The sequence below is a fragment of the Vombatus ursinus genome, unplaced genomic scaffold, assembly GCF_900497805.2.
Source record: "Vombatus ursinus unplaced genomic scaffold, bare-nosed wombat genome assembly UNPS02014794.1, whole genome shotgun sequence".
In the NCBI taxonomy this organism is placed as follows: domain Eukaryota; kingdom Metazoa; phylum Chordata; class Mammalia; order Diprotodontia; family Vombatidae; genus Vombatus; species Vombatus ursinus.
In genome coordinates this window covers 437,390-460,210 of record NW_020954572.1, presented here as the reverse complement: position 1 = coordinate 460,210, position 22,821 = coordinate 437,390, and the positions used below count along the sequence as shown (strand labels likewise).

The 22,821-nt window shown below is 38.9% G+C and overlaps 1 protein-coding gene across 3 annotated transcripts in view; it reads left to right on the top strand.

The window, feature by feature from the left end:
- Positions 1-771: 771 nt before the first annotated feature.
- The window catches only part of PPP4R3A (protein phosphatase 4 regulatory subunit 3A), a 61,924-nt gene continuing 39,874 nt past the window's right edge, over positions 772-22,821 (top strand). For 2 of the 3 annotated variants that reach the window (XM_027869937.1, XM_027869936.1), the window contains exon 1: positions 1,478-1,683. In XM_027869937.1, coding sequence (XP_027725738.1) covers positions 1,542-1,683 — 142 coding nt within the window. In that variant the 5' untranslated portion in view covers positions 1,478-1,541. Of the gene's footprint in view, positions 941-1,477; positions 1,684-22,821 lie in introns of those variants that run through there. The other variant, XM_027869938.1, reaches the window with a different exon arrangement.

Here is a 22,821-nt window from a genome sequence, read left to right as displayed (position 1 = left end):
GTTTTGAGGGAAGAGATCACTATTCAGGGTTACTTAGTAATTCATTCCTCTGCTCTTTATCGCACTCTTAAAGATAGAAACCAGAATTCCGCTTTTACTTTTTGTTTGTTTATTGAGAAATGGGGAAGAGACAGACAGACGGAGAGACAGAGATCGGATTTTATTTCCAGGGTCACCTGCTCCTCAAGCTGCCCATCGTGGGGAGAAGGGTCTCACAAACTACCTGAGGCTTGGGAGCAAGAACCGGCCCAAGCACGCTAGAGCTTTGGAGTTCTGGGAAAATAAAACAGCAGGGGGGCAAAAGCACCTCGGAGCTGAAAAAACGTGGCCGCTGTGGGGGGAGGGGGTCAGGATGTTATTTGCAGAAAGTGGGGAGGGAGGTGGTCCTCGGTCAGGCTGCAGAACCGCCTGGAGCTTCAGCCCGCGAACACACGTGGGCGGAGCTCTGGGCAGAGCCGCTGCCGGGCGAAGCTTGGGCGGGCTCTGAACAAGAGTTTGAAATTCATCTGCCAGCCTGATGACGAAGGCAGGGCGCGACGGGAGGCGTCTCGGCGCCGACGGTCCCTTGGCTTAGCGTACCCGCGTGCGCAAGGAATCTCTAGGAAGTCCTGGACCGTCACTAGGGCGACGAGGCTCCTTTTGCATCCCCTGAGCTGCCGCGCTCACTTCCGGTCTAGCCTTGGAAACTCCAGTCCCGCCCTCCCCCTTCCCCTACCCCCCCGTTCTGACTCTTCCCTATCCGACCAGCGCCACCAGCTGAGGTGCCTGTACCTTTAAATGGCGTGGCCTCGGCGCGGCCCCTGCAGCTGTGAGGTAGAAGACCCCGCGCGCCTCTATTGAGGGATGAACCAAGATGGCGGCTGCTTTGGCTCCGTGAGGGAGGAGGAAGAAGCGGCGGCGGCGGCTGAGAGGGGACCTGGCGTTAAGAAGGGCGCCCCAGGTACGACTTGGGGGGCCCTCGCCGACTCTGGAGAAGCGGCGGGCGCAGGGGCTCAGGCCGGGGGCGGACACGCTCGAGAGCCAAAGAGCGCAGGGGAGCAGCGGAGCCGCCGGGGGAGGCCGCGGCGACGGGGCCCGGGTATGAGGAAGGAGAACATGGCGGCGGCCTGAGGCGGCGGCGGCTGGAAGCGGCTTGGCGAAGGAAGGGCATGGCGGAGGCAGGAGCAGGGCAGTGACCTGCGCCCGGCGCCCCGTGGAGGCCATTCCTCCTCCTTTCCCCGTGGTGGGCAGCTGGGCCTGGACAATAGATCCGCGCAGGAGCATCGGGGCAACGCTTGCAGGGGGGCGGCCAATCCAGACCCCCGGCCCCCGTGGTGTTCCCACCCCCCCAGCTTCCCGGGCCGTGACATGAAGGAGGAGGCCACCGCGCGTGGGAGTGAAGGCCCCCTGCCGGGAGGCCGCGGTGCGCGGCGCTGAGCGGAGAGGGCCCCGTCGGTCCGGGCCTCCCGCCTCCCCTCCCCCTCCCGGGACCCGCGGGGCGTCTCCCCCACCCTCACCCCTCGTCCCCTCCCCGGGCGGTGGCTGCGGGGGGGGGCGGCAGGATGACTGACACCCGGAGACGGGTGAAGGTCTACACTCTCAACGAGGACCGGCAGTGGGACGACCGGGGCACCGGGCATGTGACCTCGGGCTACGTGGAGAGGCTGAAGGGCATGTCCCTGCTTGTCAGGGCGGAGAGCGACGGTGAGTGCGAGCGGGGCGGGCGGCGGCGCTGGGCTGGGCGGCGGCGCCGGGGGGACCCCCCTCCGGATTTCTCCAAACGGAGGCAAGTTCAAATAAACGGGGGGGGCGGGAGGAGCGCATGCCACCTTCCCCCCTCCCGGAGGGACGCTTGGAGCTCCTTGGGGAAACGGCCCTCTGGAGGGAAGGAAGTTAGGAGACAAGCGCCCACTGGGTACCAGGCGCTTTACAAATAGCGCCTTTGATCCCCGACACAACCCTGGGGAGAACTTGGTGGGTGGAGGAAGGTCTCTGTTAGGGTATACCACCAAGTTAAGAGTGGACAGACCAAAATGCATTTCCAACCACACTCGCCCTCTTTCTTCCCCCTTCCCCCCCACGACGAGACCCTCTGTGCAAGAAACGTTTTCTTTCCCTCCCTGCCAAGGACCAGTCTGTTTTTTTGCTTAACACATGTTTCTGCTTTCTAACGTGCAAGAGGAGGCCAGCACAGCTGCCTTGGACCTATGGCCCACAGGTGTGTGTGCGCGCCACATGTGGACGGGGCTGAGGTGTAGGGAACTGGGTCCTCTTTCTCATAAATCAATCGGTAGACAATTACTGTGTGCTGTGCTAAGTGCTAGAAATACAGACAGAGGCAAAAGATAGTCGTCTGTTACGTTTCCAGGCACTGTGTTAAGTGTCAGGGAATAAATACAAGGGGAGGCAAAAGACAGCCTCTGCCCTCAAAGGAGCTTACTGTTTAATGGGGGGGGGGGAAATCTTCATTTGAGAGTGACCTTGAGAAAGTCATTGAATAATCCCTTTATGCTTATTAGTTTACCCATCAGCAAAACAGGTATGTAATTTTTACAAGGCATTGAGAGATTTATTTGCTATTTCTTACTCTTTGAAGAACTGCCATAAATGGATTTTGAAGTACTATATTTGGGAATACTATACACTTGAGCTCCAGTTTCACATCAACAAGAATTGATAGATTAATTTTGCATTTAATAAGATATACTACTTTGTTTTCAGAGACATGTATGCTGTTTACTTTTCAAAGTATTTTGTTAATATTGTTTGTTGTCCGGGAGACTTCCTATAAGATCTGATTTAATTTTTTTTGTACTTGCCCTTTTTCTTGTTTAAATGTATGGAGAGAAAGCATGGCATGATGGCAGGCCTTCAAGTATGGAGCATACCTGGGTTCAAGACTCATTTATAGCACATATGACCCTGGGTAAAATGCTTGCCTTTAAGTCCTGCTAGGCACCTCTCAAGTTTTTAAATCACAAAATGTTTCCAGTTTACTTTGGTGTGGGAGACTCCTCACTCAGAATTCCTAATCATAGGTTGGGACAAAACCAGATATGGTGGTACCTACTGGTAAAAAGTTCTATTGCCCTTTTGCTTTTTGAAAGTTTCTGGAGTACATCAGTTAATTTAGGCTTCATTGTTGCTTTTCAATTTGAATAGTTTCACAACCAAACTATAGGTTGTTTGAATATAAGATCTTGCTTAGATTTTTTTTTCAAATCACCTTTTGGTGACTGCTCTCCTCTCTGCAAGTCATCAATTTCAGTGAGCTAAAGGGGGCTATCTGTGGTCATTGAAGATTAAACTTAAAAAATCTTCACACCACTTTATAGTGAAGCGTTTTTAAAACTAGAAAGTTCATTTTCCGCTCAGGATGGAATTTAAATGGAGTCAGTTTGCTGACATACCCTTTAAAAAATAAGAAGCACCAAAAGAGAAGAAAAATTCGAGAAACACCCACACATAAGAAAAATAAGCATATTTTATGAAATTGAGAAGATTAACATGATGTAATAGAATTGTAAGACCAATAAAAGAGGTTGAAGAAAGTAAAAGTCACCTAGAGACTCAACTTAGAATTTAAACACCCTCCACCCCCACCCCACCAAAAAGAAAAAAAGATTGGGAAGAATCTGAAGAAAGTAGATAATGGAACACATGGTAGAAAACCTCAAAAAACCAATAGACTATCAATTTATGCACAGTACTCAACAATTGGATGTATTGGCTCCAAAAAAAAAATTGAAAAATTCTTAGAATCAAATGACGAACTTAAGGGATACTTCACAAGTTGACAATTTGGGAGTTACTGAAATCACAAAATTTAGAAAAACAATATGAACTCTTAAATCATCATAGAAAATTTCTCAGAAAAAGCAAAATCATACAGCAAAATAAAATAGAATCTGTTGAACAATAAGGAAGGCCCTAAGATTTTTAAACTCCAAGAATACAATAAGGAAAAAATATTTTGTACTACAAGGTAAAATATGGAAAACATCAGAATCATAGTGAAAATAATGGAGGATAAGGGATGGTCAGAGAAACTGGAATATAGTTACATCCAAAAATAAGCCAGAATTATTTGCCCAGCAAAACTTAGTGTACTGTTTAAGTTATGAATTATTAACATTTGCGAAGTATTGAGGCTTTGAAAAGTTTACAGTGAAACCTGTGGTTTTAAGGAAATCTTAAAACAGTCAAATCTCAGCCAAAAAAGGACAAGTATTTAAAATAATTTACACTTCTCAAATCAAGACAAGTTAGTTGCTGATGTTTGAATCCTCATTGTTTTGGATAATCACTGTTTCAATAACATGCTTCTGACAAAGGTACCCCCAAGTTAGAGAAACCTTGTTAATAAGACTGAAGAAGTTGGTTTAAAGTGCTTTTCTTAAGTTTAATGTCAAATAATAAGAAAATGTATGTTCCCTTTCTATAGAATGGTTGAAGAAAAGACAAACCTAACAATTTTATAATGCTAAATAAGAATGGATTAAGCTCTCCAATAAAATGAAGAAGGCACAGAATGGATTAAAAAGCAGAATTCAACAATGTGTTTGTTCACTGGAAACAGTTAATCCAGAAAATCCGGAATCTGTAAGGAACTGACACATATTTCTGTAAGACTGATTTACACATTCCTCAGTGGAACACTGGTCTAGGGATGTGACAAGACACTTTTCAAAGATGAAAATACAAACTGGTTAACCACATGAAAAAATTCTTAAATTCCAATGATCAGAGATGCAGTTCTAGATGGCCTTGGAACAGTATAATAGCATCCACTATAGTAGCAAAGAATATTTGATTTGGTGGGTGGACTGTGGGGAAATGGGTGCTTACTCTTGGGCCTGCAGACTGGCACAGACATCTTACACATTTAATATGCAAGTGTACAATAAGTCATGGTTGTTTATTTTGAGCAAGTGATCCCATTGATAGGGCTTTATTCTAAAAAAACATTATGGAAAAGGAAACAGTTTTCATGACTGCTTTGTTTAGGGTATCAAAAAATTGGAAGGCTCCTATATGTCTAGCAAATGGAGAATAGCTGGATACTTTTTGGTATGTTAATGTAATGTAATTTCATGGTGTTAGAACTAAATATGAAATACGAAATACACTGGAACAAGTAGAGGTACCTTGTATAAAGCAATAAGGAGATCATTAGTGCCAGAACATATATGTTGATTACAGTTAGGTTTATAAAAATAAAATAAAACTCATGGTTATAGAATTTCAAAAGGACTTGGAAGTAGGGACAATGAATGGAAACAGTGTTTAATTTATTTGGCTCTACTTTGTTTAATAATAAGAGTTACATGTGATATCCTGATTTTGTATATTTATTTCATTATTTTTGTTGACAGTTCAAAAGTTTATGATAATTTTTTTTTAATCTTGAAAGTTAAATGATTAGGCTTTGTCCCACTACATAAGAACATATTTTTAAATTAAATATTACTTTGGAATTTTGTACCTTTTTATGGATATTCTCTCAACCAGTACAGATTGCATCCTATCCATGCCTCCTCAGTCTGAGTAAGTGACTCTTATCCATGGTTTCCTTTAAGTCTTCCATAGGGCATCCCATCCTACGAGCTGGAGGCCTTCTCCTAGATCTGTTTGACATTGCATAGATACCAATACCACTGTCACGAAAGAAGCATAGCACAGTCATAGCATCAAAGATTTAGAACTGGAAGAAACCTCATAAGTTATCTAGTCCAAACCCCTCATTTTATGAAAGGATTCCCTAGAAATGATTGCGTCTGTTTGACGAAGTCAGTGTGCTGATTATATTAAAGCACAAAAGTTGCAAAGACTTGTGTGCTTCATAATCACTCAAAAGAGTTCAACCTTCTTGTCCACCTGGGAAAAACTGAGTAGGTAAAGAGTGCAAGTTGTCCTGTGATATACATTTGAACGGACAACCTATGGAGCATAACATAGATCTTGGATAACCACTGTAAATAAATGATGAACTAAGTTCAGAGTTGTACAGGACACGCAGAAAAGATTAAATTGCCCTTGGGAAATTGCACAGTGCTTTTGTTAACTGCTCCCCCCTTTTCTCCCTGAAACAAAGGCCATCTTTTGTACGTTATAGTTTGGAAATAGTTTCCTTCTATCTGCCTTATTACATTGTGTTCTATAGTTGACACAGCTAAATTTTTAGTTAATTTTTCTTTGTATAACTCACATTGAAACTAAATGATTATACATTTCACATAAGAGATTAGTATATCCCTCAACTAGGGATTGTCCACAGCACCTTGCTTCCCCCCCCCCAAAAAAAATTATAAATGTATCAGTCCTAGAAATGCTGATGCTCTGTTATTTTAATTGAAAAGGGGTATTTTTCAGAGCCTTGTAGATGAAAGTCACAACCATTTCATGCTTTGTTTTGTGGGCAGTACTTCATGTATTTCCCAAAATTTTATAAGATGGTAGAGACATTTTTTATTCAGGATTCATTATTCTTTTATTTAGGGGAGGGGTATTGAAAAGCATCTGTGGATATTTCAAGCCTTTACTTTGTCACTCTATTTATAGATAATTTACAGTGAATTCTACATTACATGCTAGTTGTCTACCTTTATTTGCCACCATACACAGGTTCAGAAGTGAGTTTGGGGTCTTCAAAAGCAATTTTTTAATACGCTTAAACAAGTGTAAACGTGAAAGAAAAATAAATGGTCATAATGCTAACTCAGTATAAGACATTAGGAATTATCTAGTTCAAATACATTATGCTTCCGTAATTTTTGATCACCTATAGGAATATAATCTATAGGAAAAAGGTAGTGGGAGTCAGAATCAGTGGGAGGAGCAAGAAGCAAGGTGGAATTTTTAAACGTTTTAAAGGTTTTTGAGAAGGACCTTTAGCAGCGGAAGTCTTGCAAACAAGTAAAAAGTTGCTGGAAACAAGCAGTGTAAACACTTAACATTTTTACAGATGAGAAAACTGACGCCCACACAAGTGAAGTTGACAGCTAAGTTCTAATGACTCATATTGGAGCCCTAACTAGAAACTGAGTCTTCTGGCTCCCAGGGCAATGCCATGATACAATACAAAGCCAGGCATGAATTAATTTGTTAACGGGGGTAATAGATAGTTTGATTGTTGATCAAGAAAAAAACAAAGATTTGTAAAACTCCTTAAAGCTGCTGCCTGTAATATATATTGAGAATTATCAGTATTAGTTATTGTGATTATAGAGTATAATCAGTAGTGAATCATACTGTTGTTATGTTTAATTTTCTTTACCCAAAAAACTATTTTCTAGTTACCTTCTAGTTTTTAAAATTTTTATAGTCTCCATAAAATCAAATAAAAATTAAAATCTTAAAATTTTTAAATATTTAGAGTCATGTGGGTATGGGGAATAAACTAAGTATTCCTCTGAATATGGTGAGGTACTCAACATGTAGAACAAATTTTTCCACCTGCTGAATGTTCCTATCACTGATAAAATCTCTCTTCATTAATACAGGTTCATGTAAAACAGGTGAAGTTGTGTGTTTACTGTGACTTATTTAATTTCTTCATCTCATTCAAAACCTGTATTGATGTTACAAATACTCTAAACTGCATTACAAAAAGAGAGAAGTTTGTGGTGCTTGCCTTGTCAGATACACCTGTGAATTTGCTGGAATGTGAGAGATGGTCATCTATTTTTTGTCCCCTTCCACAAATAAACTAATTTGTATGTGATTGTATGTAACTTATGAAAGGAGTTAAGGAAAGGTGAATTTCAAAGGTGAACTAAGTATAACTAAAAATGCCTTCAGAAAGTACTTCATTGCACAGATTAGGAAAACATGTGAAGTTCTTGTTCTATACTGTTTGAAAGGATCTAAGGACAGATATTCTGCTTTGCTTATCTTTTAACATTTTGGATTTTTTTTTTTTTAAGACTAGGTGTCCCTGACTAACCTGGCCTGGAAATGCAGGGGCTCCTCACAGGCTTGATCCACTGCTTATAGACACAGGAGTTTTGCCTTACTTGTTTCTAACATAGGCTAGTTTGTCCTTTCTTAGTTGCTTGGTGGCCCCCTGCTCCTGGGCACTCACTCCTGAACTTATTTAGGACACCTAGCCCACTTCAGCTTCTGTCTTCTAAGATCTGCCAACCTCAGCCTTTCTAGTACTTGAAATTACAAAAAATGTGCCACCACACCTACCTGTCATAAATTTTGTACAGTACTTTTAGCTCTTAAAAACGTATTTATATTCATCTTTATCCTCAATACAGTTCTATGAGTATAGTATTTCTCTTATATCTATACAAAGAAATAGACACAAGATTAAGTGATTTGCCCAAGGCCATATAGTTAACTAGTGGTAGAACTGAAATAGAACTACTGTTTTTTTTATTGGACTCACTATCTTATAGGCTGATATGTTTTCTGTCTGTTACCATTAATGTGCTGTTAAATTTGTCAAATTATTTTTGCAGGGCCAGGAAGGGGATAGGAAGGAAATAAGCAGTCATTAAACACCTATTATGTGCCAGGCATTGTGCTGAGAGCTTTAGAAATATTTTTTTATTGTCATAACAACTCTTTGAAGTAAGTGCTATTATTATTTCAGTTTTACAGTTGAGGAAGCTGAGGCAGATAGGTTAAGTGTCTTGCCCAGTGACACACAGGTACTAAGTATCTAAGGCTTAATTTGAACTCAGATCTTCCTGATTTCGGACTGAACAACTTATCTACTGGGCCACCTGGCTACCTCAGCAAAGGTTTTGTCAACTTAGTCGATGATAGACCCATTTACAACAGTAAATTTGCCCAATAACCTAATGCCTTATGAATGATTTTAAGTCATATTGAGTATTCAGCATCTAGCACAGGGCCATGAGTAGTATAATTTTAAGGAAGATGGGTACCCAGTATTGGGAAGGTTTTTATTATCAGAACTTCATTTAAAAACCATTTATATTACTGTGTAAACATGCCTTGATAAGGAAATTGTGATGGACTGGGGTGGCTAACCTTATTGGTCATCTGAGTTTTGTGGAGGTTTTTTTCTTTTAAGAGTTTTCGGATCATAAGTGGGTTGAGATTTGGTAAATGAAACTAATCGCAAGACTAGAGGTTTTGAAAGATAATCATAGGGATTTTCTGAGGCACCCATTATTCATTTTTAAAATATTGACAATTCTTAGAGTAGGGTACAAAGTACTAGAAAAGAGGAATTCACGATAGGTATACCATGAGTTCACAGTAAATCTTCAACTGCAATATCTTCTTTGTTGTGGTTTTTTTTAAATTTTGTATTCATTTCTTTTTAGTACCATTTTCTCCATTCCATGCACTTTACAGTTTGACAAAGAATCAAGAGTCTCTCTGCCCTAACAGCTTAAATTTGAGTGGTGTGAAAGAGTAAATTGAGAGGCAACATAGTGCGATGGAAAGAGTATTGGATTTGGAATCAAAGGACCTGAGTTTAAATTTTGTCGCTTCCACTTTCTCTCTCAAGAAGTAGATAGCATATTTTATCATAGGTTCTTAGGACATATGCTTGGCCACTACATTGATTAGCATGTTACTTGCATATACAAATTCTTCTGGTACTATTCACTTCAATCTATATCAGTTCATAGTAACATATTCTTTCAGTTGTCTTTTTTGACATTTCTTAAAGTGCAGTGATATTCTATTACATTCATACCACAATTTGTTCAGCCATTCAATGGTCTTTGGTTCTAGTTTTTATCTTTTTCTCTTTTGAATTCCCTCTCCTCCTCCCCACCCCCACTTTTCATGAACAGGAAATTTGTTTTGCTTATTGCCACTCCCTGGCTGCTTTTGTCCTCCCTCTTAATCCCATCTTCCCATCCCGACTTGTTTCTCTGTTGAATTTGATGTGTCTTGGATAATACTGAAGCTCATCTGATGCCTACTCCTTCCACCATTTCCTACATGTTTGATTTCTCTTATGAACTTTAGTTAGGAGAAATAGCAAGTTCCTCCCCATCCTACTTTTTTACATTATTTGTATTCGAACACCACCTTTCTCTTTCTGCTTTTTGGAATATTGTATTCCAAAATCTCATCTCCTTTTTAGTAAATGCTTCCAGGTTTTGTGATGTTTGCATTTCTTTGATGCTTGAACTGCTTCTTACTAGATACTGATAGTGTTTCTTTGATATGGAAACTCTAGATTTTGGCTTTGTCATTCTGGTAACTTATATTTTTTGAGTTTCTTTCAGAAATGATCAGTGGATTCTGTCTTTACTTTGTTCTATAATTATAATAGATCCAGGCAGTTTTTATTTATATTTTCTTGAAATACAGCCTTTAGGCTTTTTTGGTTTTGAAGGGGAGTTTGAGTCTTAAAGTACTTCTCCTTGACTTCTTTTCCAGGTTGATTGTTTTCAATGGCAGATACCTTTTTTCTTCATTTTCCAGTCTTTTAATTTTGTTGTAATATTTCTTGCTATCTTGTGGAGTCATTAGTTTGTTTTTTGTTTTTTCCTTTCTAGTTTTCAAGGAGTTATTTATTTGGATTATTCGCTACTTTTTCTTCTAATCTAATCTTGGTTGGTGTTTTCTTTGATTTACTCATCTCTCCAGATTTAGTTTTCTCATTTGAGGCTTTAGGTCCAGGTTCAGCATCCTCCTGCAGTTTTGAGTGGGGTGGTCAGCACTGTTTGATCCCACCTTGGTTGGTTTCCTGCACTGATCTCTATGCTGTTCCTCTTCTCCCTATATGTGATGCTCAGAGGTCTGGATCCTCAGGACCTTATAGCATCTCATAATAGAATTCCAAGAGATGCTGGAGCCCTGGGCACCTAGTCTGTCCTACTGTGCCACTGATTGCTGCTGCTCCCCAAGGGAGCATGTGAGTTGGGGCCTTTGTGGAGAAGAGGTGTTTTACTCTTGCTGCCCATAGTCAGAGAGTGTTGCAGTCTACACATGTCTCAGGACCTTCTCTGGACTTCCTGGGAGACCATGGGATTGTTTGCCTGCAGTGAAGGTGGCTTTGCCAGCAGCCCTCTTCCATATTGCCTATGGGTTTCTGACCAGCTTTTTGTGCAGTTTTTGAATGAAAGAAATCAATTATTGTGTTCTTGTATTTCTTGATTATTATTCAATCAGTTAGGAATTTCACATTTTCGCAGCAGATGTAGGGGAGCACAATAAGCTTTCCTTTGTTCAGGCAGCCATCTTGGCTGGAAGTCTTTTTCATTTTAAAATAAAAAACTGATTTCTGTTTATGAAGCATTGAGAATGAAGAACTTTTCCAATAGAAACGGTACATCATTGAAGAAGTTTTTTAGCTTGGTCTCAGTATTCTCTGTATTTTGAGGTTCATCTCTTTTTCTCAACACCACGTTCAATACTTGAGACAACTCTCCACGATGACCTCAGAGCTCCTACAACATTTTTGTAAGCAATTCACCTCCTTGTGTGGTCACAAACTTCATTCAGTCTGTCATGTCATAGCCTGCTCAGCCAATTTTATGTAATTCAGCAGGTCCCTTTTTTTAATTTAATCACTGTTTCCAAAGCAAGTACCAATGAGAATGATGGACAATCTCCAGGGCAGCATCATTGGACCACATTTTTTTATTTTTTATTGGCATAGTAGTAGTCTATTAAATTCATGTATAACAACTGATTTAGCTTTTCCTCAGTCAGTGAGTACTCACCTTGTTTCCATTTCTTTGATACCACAAAAAAAATGCTGCTATGAACATTTTAGTATATATGGAATCTGTTCTTTTTCTTTCTTTGCCTCTTTGAGATATATGTTTAATCCCCAAGTCAGTGGAATCTCCAGGTGAGAAGATATGGATGTTTTAGTTACTTTGCATGGTACTTAATTGGTCTTCAGAATAGTTGGACCAATTTATAATTCCAACAGTGTGCATCTTTTCCCATAACTCTTCCAACATCGATTGTTTCCTTTTTTGTCATTTTTGCTCATTTGCTGGGTATGAGGTGAATGAAACCTCAGTTATTTTGATTTGCACTTCTCTTATTTTTGAAATTAAATAAGAATTGATGTCTTTTGTTTTTTACATCATCCTAATTTTCCCCAGGATTCTTCCTATTACCTCTACCCAAGAGAGCTATCCCAAGTAAACTACAAAATATGTGCAATGTACAACATCTGTGGAGTGGCTTGGATGTCCCTTTATATGTCTTCATTCTATTTCTCTCATTAGTCATTTGGGGCATTCTTTCATAAGGTTATAGTTTACAATTCTCCTTTTCATATCTTTTGACCATTTATCTATTGAGAAATGCCTCTTAATCTTACAAGTCTTGTTAATTTCCTGTACATCTTATATATCAGATCTTTATCTGATATTTATCTGATATTTAGGATATTTATTGTAGTTTGCCTTCTTATCCTAGTGCTGCTTTATTTCTTGTTGTATCTTTTTTATGTACACAGCCTTATGCAAGGTTTTAAGTACAGGACTGAGAGGTTTCTTTTCTATTTTCTCACTGAAAATAATTCTTCCCTTGCTAGTAATTACTAAGGAAGCACTTTTTATGAATTTGATTAGGACATGTTTTTATAATTACAAAATAATGCAATGAAGTCTTCATCTAAATAGAATTTTCAGGTAATTAAAGCTTATTCTGTATATGCAGAGAGCTTTTAAAATTTTTCAAGACTGATGGAAGTTTTTCTAGTATGACCAAAACCTTTAAGTTTTGTGTGGCATCTTGAATGTTTGACTTGGTCACACAGATGGCTTGGGCCATCTGTTTTCTTTCTTTTGGTGCCTCTGTCACCATTCTTTCTTGTTGTCCTTGCCCAAGACATATACATTTTCAACATTGAAGTATTCTGCTTTTAGTTTGCAGAAAAAGGAATAAAGGTGGGAGGATGGGGAAGTGAAGGGAAACTATTAAGTGGTTGATTCAAGTCCAGTACAGGGCTGCTGATGACTTCAACACAGTAGAAATAAGGAGGGGGTGGACTGAAGAGAAATTAAATTCTTTTTTCCCCTCTCCTGTCAGTTTCCATAGAGCCCTCCAAATTGGTGAAATGGTACCACCCTTAAAATCTCTGAATCTCTGAAACTGTCTTTGGAGAAGCATAGCTCTTGCACACAGAACAATTGTAGTTGGGCCTGTCTTTTGGTAGCTTTGACAAAAGTCATGGAGCCATCCAGTATGGTTATGTTGGACAAATAGTATCCTTCTCTACACTGATGTTGAGGATCCATGGAAAAGGAGAAGGAAACAAAATCTTCCTGTCACCTTGAGAAAATACTAATGTATCTACAGATAACACAGGCAAGGGCTTTCACAGGGGAACAGGTGTATTTAGCTGCAAGGTTTCCTTCAAAATCTATAGGTCATCGTGGTTTTCCTTTGCAATAATCCCGACATGTAACATCACTAGACAATTTCAGAACAACTGCAAAAAGGATAGGCATTTCAAAATTAATTAGTGGTCCTTTGACATCTAGGGAGCTGAAAATGGAACACCATCAGTAACTTTTTGAAGCAACTGCTAAGTGAGGTATATATGTCTTTCTTGCAAATCTGACTCCAAATGATATATAGCTTTAGGCTCTGTCTCTCAGGTTGCTGACTCTTGCTTTATAGCAGATGTGAGAATGCTAAGGAAAGAATCTGAATTGACTGCTCTAAGACAACTGTGCTCTTAACTTTTTTAAAAGATAGTTTGACCTATGTGTATTATCCCCCTCCTCTCTTTACTAAACTCTTTGAGGACAGAGATCATTTCTTAAATAGGCAATCCCCAACTTAAAAGCTGTACTCCAAAAGTTTCTAAGTTGGTACACAGTTCTCCGTAGAAACAAATCTTAGATAGTAATTAAACTAATCTACAAAAGCTATTTAACCTCTAATGAAGCTGAAATACCATGCACTTGCAGCTGAAAGCCAAGAAAAGCCAATATTGTTACATGCAATGCTATAAAACTAAATAAAATCTACTGAATATTTTTTTCCCCATCTTGAATAAAATGAAGACCTAGCTGGAGTTTTGTAGAGTCTGAATGGGTGTCTGTAGACTTTCAGGGCTTTTAAAGATTAATACTGATTTATCATGTCTTATTTAGAAATTTAAGACCTTCCTTTTCTTGTATTACTAGTACTATAAATAGCCATGATCATAGATTTAGAGCTGAAAGGGATCTTAGAGCTCATCAGGTCCAAAAACTCTTGTCTTATAAATGAGAAAACTGAAATTTAGAAAAATTGAATGACTTGTCACCTAACTGGTAATCATCAGAAGCTGGATTTGAACCCACGTCTTCCTGACACCAAGACTAGTACACAGTTCTATACTTCCTCATGAAGATTAGTTATTTGGAGTGTAGGGGGCAATCTCCCAAAGCACCTGAGCAGAAATTGTAGAGGAAGAAGAGAAAATAAGTGTATCTGGAAGAAGAAAAAAAAGAGTACTTGACTAAGACTTTCACTTATGAGCATCAAAAGATGCAGAATGGGGAGAACACAGTATATGTTTGTCCTCTTGGTAATTAGAAAAAGACTTTGGATCATCTTTTCCCCATGTTTAATACGAGTTGAGGGAAGGAGGCAGGCAAGAAGGAAATAGTTTTGAAATGGGGAGGCAATGTCATTAATGAGAATTTGTAAATTAGGGAATGTTTGTACTTCTGTATCCTCAATAGCATCAATTATATTACCAATCTTAGATATGTGATAAATCTCTGAGAAACTAATTCTTTTTTTTTTTTTTTTTTTTTTTAGCAAATTTAATTTGCAGATGTTAGGATCAAGATCATTTTTTTCTATATAGATTATTTAGAATGGGTTAAAGTTAAAGCAGTGAACTTTAAGATAGATGCCCTTTCTAGGAACAGATAAAAAAATGGATGTCTAGAACGTATACGGTAAGAGAAAATTTGTAAAGAATAGAATACTTTGGATTGGTAAAGTCTTTCTCTGAAAAAGATCTGTCCTAGATCATTTGACATGAGTTTAATTTAGATCAGCAAACATTAATTAAATGTATTATGTGCCTGGGGTACAAAGATAGTCATTCAGGCCTCCATCTTAAGGTGCTTGTAGTCTAATGGGATAAGATGTGAGCAAATAATCATAGTCCTTGTCCTCAAGGATCTTAAATTCTTTTTATTGGAGGAATATGGTGTGTAAACATCTTAAATTCTTTTTATTGGAGGAATATGGTGTGTAAACAAATAGGGGTGTGTGGGTGTGGATGTGAACGTGATTTTTTTTTTTTTTTTTCATTTTAAATGTTTTAACTGACAAATACCTGTATTATACCTGTCACATCCCAATGAGTTGTGCTGCCCCCTCGGAATTTACTTGCAACATAAGTAAAGAAAAACAGGTCCTCAAAAAGACTATTTGAAAATGCCCACTCCTTGTTTGCTGAGTATTGGGATGTATCCTTCACCATCAGCACTCTGAAGTCACAATTATAGATGTAGTATTAGCAACTAGAAAAATAAGGAAAGGCTTCCCTATAATGTAGCACTTGAGCTGACCCTTGAGGAGATTTGTGGATTCTAAGAAGCAAAGTTGAAGAAGTAGTACATTCCAGAGATAGGGAACAGCTTTGTAAAAGTGTGGAGATGGAAGGTGAAATGCCAGATTCAGGAGAAAGTAAATGGACATATTTGGCTGAAACATAGAATGCCTGAAGAGGAGTAATGAGGAAGTAAGTCTAGAAAGGTAGGTTGGAGTTAGTTTGTGAATGACTTTAAGTGCCAAACTGGGAAATTTAATGTTTCATCCTACAAATGTACTGAAGTTTCTGGGTAAGGTAAGTGATTTGGTCAGCTTTGTGCTTTAGGAAAATTATTGTACTTCTTAAGCACATAGAAGAGGTCAAATAGAATATAGATTCAGAAATTCAAGATGGGGAGGGGCTCACTTATAACTGGAAGACCAGGCATGCAGTGGAGCTCAGATTGTACCTGAGCTATCCAGAAGAAGAGAAGAATGTCACTAGACAAAGATGGATGGGAAGGAGTTCATTCCAGGTTGTTGTTCTTCATTCTCAAAGAGGACCATGACATCAGGAAGGTGATGCCATGACTTGCTTGAATTGGATTTAAGTGAGGGAGGGCTGTGCAGAGTCACTAGCCTCCCTTTTTTCTCTGGAGCCAGTGGCAAGATACAGATAGGACAACTGGAGTTGACCCCCCATTCCAGATATTGAGACGGCATTAGTGAAGTCACCATGACAGAAGAGGGCATAAACAAGATCAGAAAATAGCACTTGAAGTGTATGCACAAAAAGTGGGAAATAGTTGATATGGCTGAAAAGGTAGGTAGAAGCCAGATTTTGGAGGGCCTTGAATGACAGGTTAGGTGTTGGTATTATATTCGGTGGCACTGGAGAGCCACTAAAGTTTTTTGAGCAGGGGAGTGAACCAGTCATACCTTTATATTAGTAAGATTACTTTGACTGCTGTGTAATGATAGGTGGGAAATCTAGGGGATTTAACTAGGAAAGTCAAAAAAGTGATGATGAGAGATTGACTTGATTGGGTAGCATTTGTAATGGAAAGAGTGACACAGGGACATTGAATTATAATAAAAAGGGAATTGACTTTGGAGTCGAATGATCTGGATTCAAATCCTGCCTTTCATCGTCTGTGTGACCTTGGACAAATTACCTACCCCTTTGGGCCTCAGTTTCCTTGTCTGTAAAAAAAAAAAAGGTTAGATGAAATGGTCTTGAGGTCCCTTCTAGATCTAATGTTACAATTCCTCAGATTTGAGAGATGCATGGAATTAGAATCAATAGCTCTTGGCAACCAAATGTATGAATTAGAAAGGCAATTGTGTCTTGTTCCAGAAATCTTATCTCCAGTCTCAGATTTTTTTGACTTTGAAAATGGCACATCTAACTGCCTGTTAGAAAATCTTTACCTTTCATAGTGTCATACATAATTTTAGAACTGTATGGGACTTTAGAACTCATCTAATTCAACACCCTCTTTTTTTTTTTTTTTAAACCGATGAGTAAACTAAGCCAGAAAGAGTAAGTGACTTGTCTAAAGTCATACAGGTAAAAAGTAGCAGAGTGGAGATTTAGAACCAAATCCTCTGGACTTGTTTTAAAAACCTAGCATATTTCATCTAAAACCTTGTGACTTCATCATTTCTGTCTGTGGCACTAATTCACCTAAGTTTCTTCTGTTAGAAATTTGGTTATTAGCTTTCCCTCAGTTGTCCAGGTAATTATCAAGGCCTGTTGGTTCGACTTGTATAGTAACTCTGCTGCTCTTCCACAGGCCCTTGTAACCTGAACTTTAAACAATTTTTCCTTATTATGAATTTGTCAAATATAAAAAAGGAGCATTTTCCTATATACAAAGAACAGAAATAGAAGACAACATATGAAACTGTCAGTCTTCACTACATAAAGCTTTTGATTTGGTTTTGGTTTTGTTCAAATTTAACATGCTAGTTCTGACACTGCCCTGCTTCTCTGATGACTGGAACTATCCTAGTATCTTCAGGCTGATAGACATTACTTCCCCTACTACTGTACAGCCAAACTGGCCTGTTTGTTGTTTCTCATATACAACATTATTATATCTACCACCTTCGTACCTCTACTTCTTGCCATTCCAATTCCCTTTAAGTCTCAGCTCAAGTGTCACGTCCTTCTAAGGATGCTTCCCACTTACGGCCTGCTGTTTTTCCATTGTGTATCAGATCCTCTGCACAGTGTCTTGAACATAGTAGCACTTAACACGCATACGTACACATTTGTGTATACATGTGGTGTGTGTGGGTGTGGGGGTGTGTGTGTGTGTGTGTGGGTGTGTACACAGAGTTCTGTGACTGTGGGCAAGTCATTTAACATCTTTGGGCCTCAATTTCCCCATCTATAAAATGAGGGAGTTGGATTAAATGACCTGTAAAGTTTTTTCCTGTTTTAAGACTGTGATTCTATCTTTTGTTACAGTTCTGTTTAAACCAGGTGTCATATTCCACTTCTAAAAAGTAAATGCCATAAGGGGCCTATGCTAATCTAAATTCTCTCCCCCAGTGCCTAGCAGAGTGCTTTGCTCAGGCTTAGTGCTTAATATGTGTTTGTTGGGGATTAGTAGGTGGGGATTAGAATGCTGGCATTGAGAGATTGAAAAGGAAAATTTTGCAATCTCTGTTGTAATAGTACTCTTTGTGGAGAACTTATATAATCCATTACATAGAACTTCATTTGATTTTATAGATGTCATATAATTTCAGTTTTAAACTTAGGTTATAGTCAGTTATTAAGCCAGCCAAGTTTGTTTGTCTTAAAATCTGATGATGTACTTTTTCTCCTGTTCTGAATCAAGGGTGACAAAATTTTAATTTTAGTATAATGAAACAACTTCAAGACTGATAAACTGTACATTTAATTTTATAAAACAGTTTGTGTTTGCTAATCTTGTGGTGTTGAAAATACTTAGATTTCAAGGGAAAATCGTTTTTTCCGGCCTTTGATCATTTTTCAAATGCCTCTGCAATTTTCAGTGCCCTGTGCTAATGACTTAACCTGTAGTCTTACAAACTTGTTGAGTCCTTGTGTTGAAATTGATCTCCTGTCCTATACAGTTGTACCCTATAACTAATTCAGAAATTTCTATATTCAGAGATTAATTTGTACTGAGCCCAGGGGAAATTCTAAGTGTTAATAGAAGTTATCCTAGCTATATACATTTAAATGTTCAGTGCCAACTCCATTTGTTTTGACACTCCCCCACCCCCCACCCCCCTTTAAGAAAGTAGGTTTAGGTAGTATATTTCAGCTAAAAGGGAAAGAAAATCCAGTTCTTCAGTTCATTGAAAAAAAAAATAAGAGAAATTAATATTCCCTTTGTTTTTTTAAATGCCTAAGCTAATTTTTATTAGTGTTTTAATAACTATGTCAGACTTTATTGTGTTTCTCTGATTGCATTCAGAAAATAAATTCTCACTTTCAAACCAGGAGAATGTTGGTATAGAGAATATTTTTAAGTAGTTTTGTATAGTCCTTATTGATCTCCTTCATGAAAATAAGATCACTAGCAGTTAATCTGTCCCCAAACACTTATTAAGCATTGTGCTAGACACTGGGGATACAAATACAAAAATAAGACAGTCCCTGCTCTTAAGTACTTTACTTTCTATTTAGTGGATTCAGATCAGTAAATACAGGTTATTTACAAAATTATTATACTATGAAGAGGAAGCAAAAATGGAATAAGCAAAGGCCTCTTGAGAGAGGTGACACTTGAGTTTAATCTTGAAGGGAACTAGGGGGGCCAAGAGTCAGAGATAAGGAGGAGAGAGGATTTTATGCATGGGGGATAGCCTGTGCAAAAGGCATTTAAATAGAAGCAGGCTTATTTGTTGGGAATGGACAATGGATGATGTATAATCAGCCCTAAGAGATAAATTGGAGCCAGATTGTGAGGGGCTTTAAATGCCCAAAGAGTTTGATTTTATCCTAAGGTCTATGAGAAACCCTGGTAGCTTCTTGAAACAGGGAAATGATATAGTTAGACCTGTGTTTTAAGCATAGCAATATTATCTATGTGTAGAATGGAATTTAGAAGGGAAAGACTAAGTGCAGGGAAGCCAGTTAGGAGACTATTGTAATAATCCAGGGAAAAGATGATGAAGCCATAGACCAGGTTGGTGACCATAAGAGTGAAAGGGAAGGGGAAGGGGAAGGGAAAGGAAGAAGCATTCATATAGTGCCTACTATGTGTCAGGCACAGTGTTGAGTACTTTTTACAAATATGTCATTTGATCCTCACAACAACTTTGCAAAGTAGGTGTATTATTACCCTCATTTTACATTTCGGGAAACCCAGGCAAATGGAGGTTAAGTGACTTGCCTAGGGGTCACACAGTAAGTGTCTGAGAACAGCTTTAGACTGAGTCTTCCCTAATTCCAGGTTTTTCGATCTATTTACTGTGCCACCAACTGCAGTGAAGGAGATGTCTCATTCGTAGGGTAGAATAGAAAAGAATTTGCAACTGATAGGATTTGAGGGATAAAGATTGAAAGATAACTTTAGCCTCCTCCATTCTGTGTGCCTGATAGAATAATGGTACCCTCAACAAAAATAGTGAAATTAGGAGTGGGGCAGGTTTAGGAGGAAAGTGTTCAGCAGGTGGTTGAAATATATAAAACTGGAGCCCAGGAGAGAAGAGGGTCAGATGTGCAGATTTAGTAATCTTTTATAGACATAATTATTAAAATACATAGAAGCTAGTAGAATTACCAAGAGAAGAGTATAGAGACTAGGAAAGGAGCCCAGGAGAGTATTTTAGAAGACAAAGGATGTTGAGAAAAATCAGTTGGTCAAGTAGGAAGCAAATGGAAAGAGTGCACTTTTCATGAAAACCTAGAAAGAGGAGAGAATCCAGAATACTATTTAGCAGTGTCAGAATACTGGGGGGTGTGAAGGAAGAGTTATTTGACTTAGCAATTAAGAGATCATTGGTGAGGCAAATTTAACATTTTATTAACAACCCCCCCCCAAAATTGTTTTGAAGTTTTTTCTTTTTTAAATATATATTTTATTTTCAGTTCAGTTTCTCTCCCTTTTGCTTCCCCCTCCCACCTGAGAAAGCAGGAAAAACAAAACCCCTTAAAAACATATTAGTCAAGCAAAACAATTTCCTGCATTAGCCATGTCCATAACACATATTCACATGTATATCTGTACATACATAAATGTGTGCCTCAGTCTGCACTCTAAATCCATCCTCTCTATCTAGAGGTGGTGGGTAGCATGTTTCATCTTGACTCCTTTGGAACTGTAGTTGGTCTTTACTGATCAGAGTTTGTAAGTCTTTCGAAGTTGTTGATATTTACAATATTGTTGTCAAATATAAATTGTTCTGTTTTTGCTCACTTCTTTGCATCACTTCATTCAGATTTTCCCAGGTTTCTCTGAAACCATCCCCTTCATTGTGTCTTACAGCACAGTAGTATTCCATCCTAGTTATATATACCATAATGTGTTCAGATATTCCCCTATTGATGAGCCTCCCTGTTTCAATTTTATACCACCATGAAAAGAGCTGCTACAGATATTTTTATATGTATGGGTCCTTTTCTTTTTTTTCTTTGATCTCTTTGGGGCATAGAGCTAGTATCTTTATCAGTAAGTCAAAGAATATATCCATGGTTTAATTGTTTGAGAAGCATAGTTCCAAATTTCATTCCATAATGAGTGGATCAGTTCACAGCTTCACCAGCAATATATTAATGTACCAGTTTTACTAGTCCCTCCCACATCTTTTATTTTCCCTTTTTTGGTCAACTTTGCCAATCTAATCAGTGTGAGGTGGTATCTCAGAATTGTTTAATTTAAATTTCTCTTAATTTTTAGTGATTTCAGAGCATTATTTCACGTGGTGATTGATAGCTTGGATTTCTTCCTTTGAAAACTTAATGTTTGATTAGTTAGGGGGGGAAACTGCATAACATAGTATTATGGCTGTCCAAAAATGGAATGGACTGCCTTGGGAAATCACAGGTTTCCTTTTCACCAGAGGTCTTCAGGCAGGAGCCTGAATGACCACTTGTTAAATATAGTGGGGTAATGTTGGAGTAGATGGCTGCTGAGGTTTCTGATCCCAAATTCTGTCTTTCTCTAACCTTGGAAAGCAGTCTTAGCCTGCTTCAGTTTAAAATTCACAGTTTGAGTGGGTTTAAAAGTTAGTTAAAAGTGATGAGATGGAAGCAACCAATAAAGGCAAACTTTTTCTGATTTGGATGTTCAAGGGAGTAGAGAAATTGGTTGCTACCTTGAGCTGATGACAGTAAAGTCTTTTTAGAGGAGGTGAGATTGCTGAATGACTGTGGTAGAGGAGAGTTGCAGGGAGTGGCAGTGAGAAATAAGAAGCATGTCTACTCCCCATCCTCTTCTAGCCTTTTGGGAGTGTGGGTGATGACAATCCAGTACTGGAGAGGGTGGCCAGGGGTGCAGTCTGATAGGTGGAGCCAGATTTTCATGATTTCAGAGGTGTATGGAATATGAGGGAAAGAGGCATAATATGACGGGTAGTTTATTAACAGAAACATGGTTTCAGAAGACACGATGAAAGAAAAGAATAAATTAGGATAGAGGCACTTGAGGGATAGGACTGACAGGGCTGGTATGGTATGAGGGAGCTGGGCATAAAGTCCAGGAAAGAAAGCTCAGCTTTTGTAGCCTAAGACTCAGAATCACAGCGATTCGGAGTGGAGCCTTAGAGCAATTGAAGAGTTGCATCCTTGCAATGGTAATATTGATTATTTACTGAAAAAGATGCGAGAAAGGGATGGGAGTGGGGGAAGAGATTGTGGTATAGGGCATATGGCAAGATGCTGGCTAGGCCTTGGTGTCCTGGTTAATGGCTAGAGAAATAGAGCTAGTTAAGATGAAGTTTAATCTGGGGGTTGGCTAGTTATAGAGGGGTAGAAGTGTGTTTTGATGTACATACCCAGTTAAGAGCCAGGTTACCCTCCACTTGCAGTTTGCTCTCCTGTTCCTGGAATGAAAAAACTCATCTCTACCTGTCAAAAAAACGTTCTTTCCTTCAAGATTCATTTCAGGTTCTACTTCTACTCCATAGCATTTTCTGATTCCCTCTATCTGAAAATATTTTCTTCCTCCCAGGTTTTTCTAGCACATTTTGGATATCTCTTCACACCCATTCATAGTATCTTGTCTTATACTTATTATGGAGTTTCTCTGAAACTTCGTATATTCAGCTTGTAGCATAATGCCTTCCGTACAGTAGACACTTAATACTTGTCCATTGAATGATGTTCTGTAGTATTCTTGGTACCTGAGATACTAGGAGCAAATCTAATCCCTTTTGAGGGTCTGAACATACAAGGGAAGCAGTTAA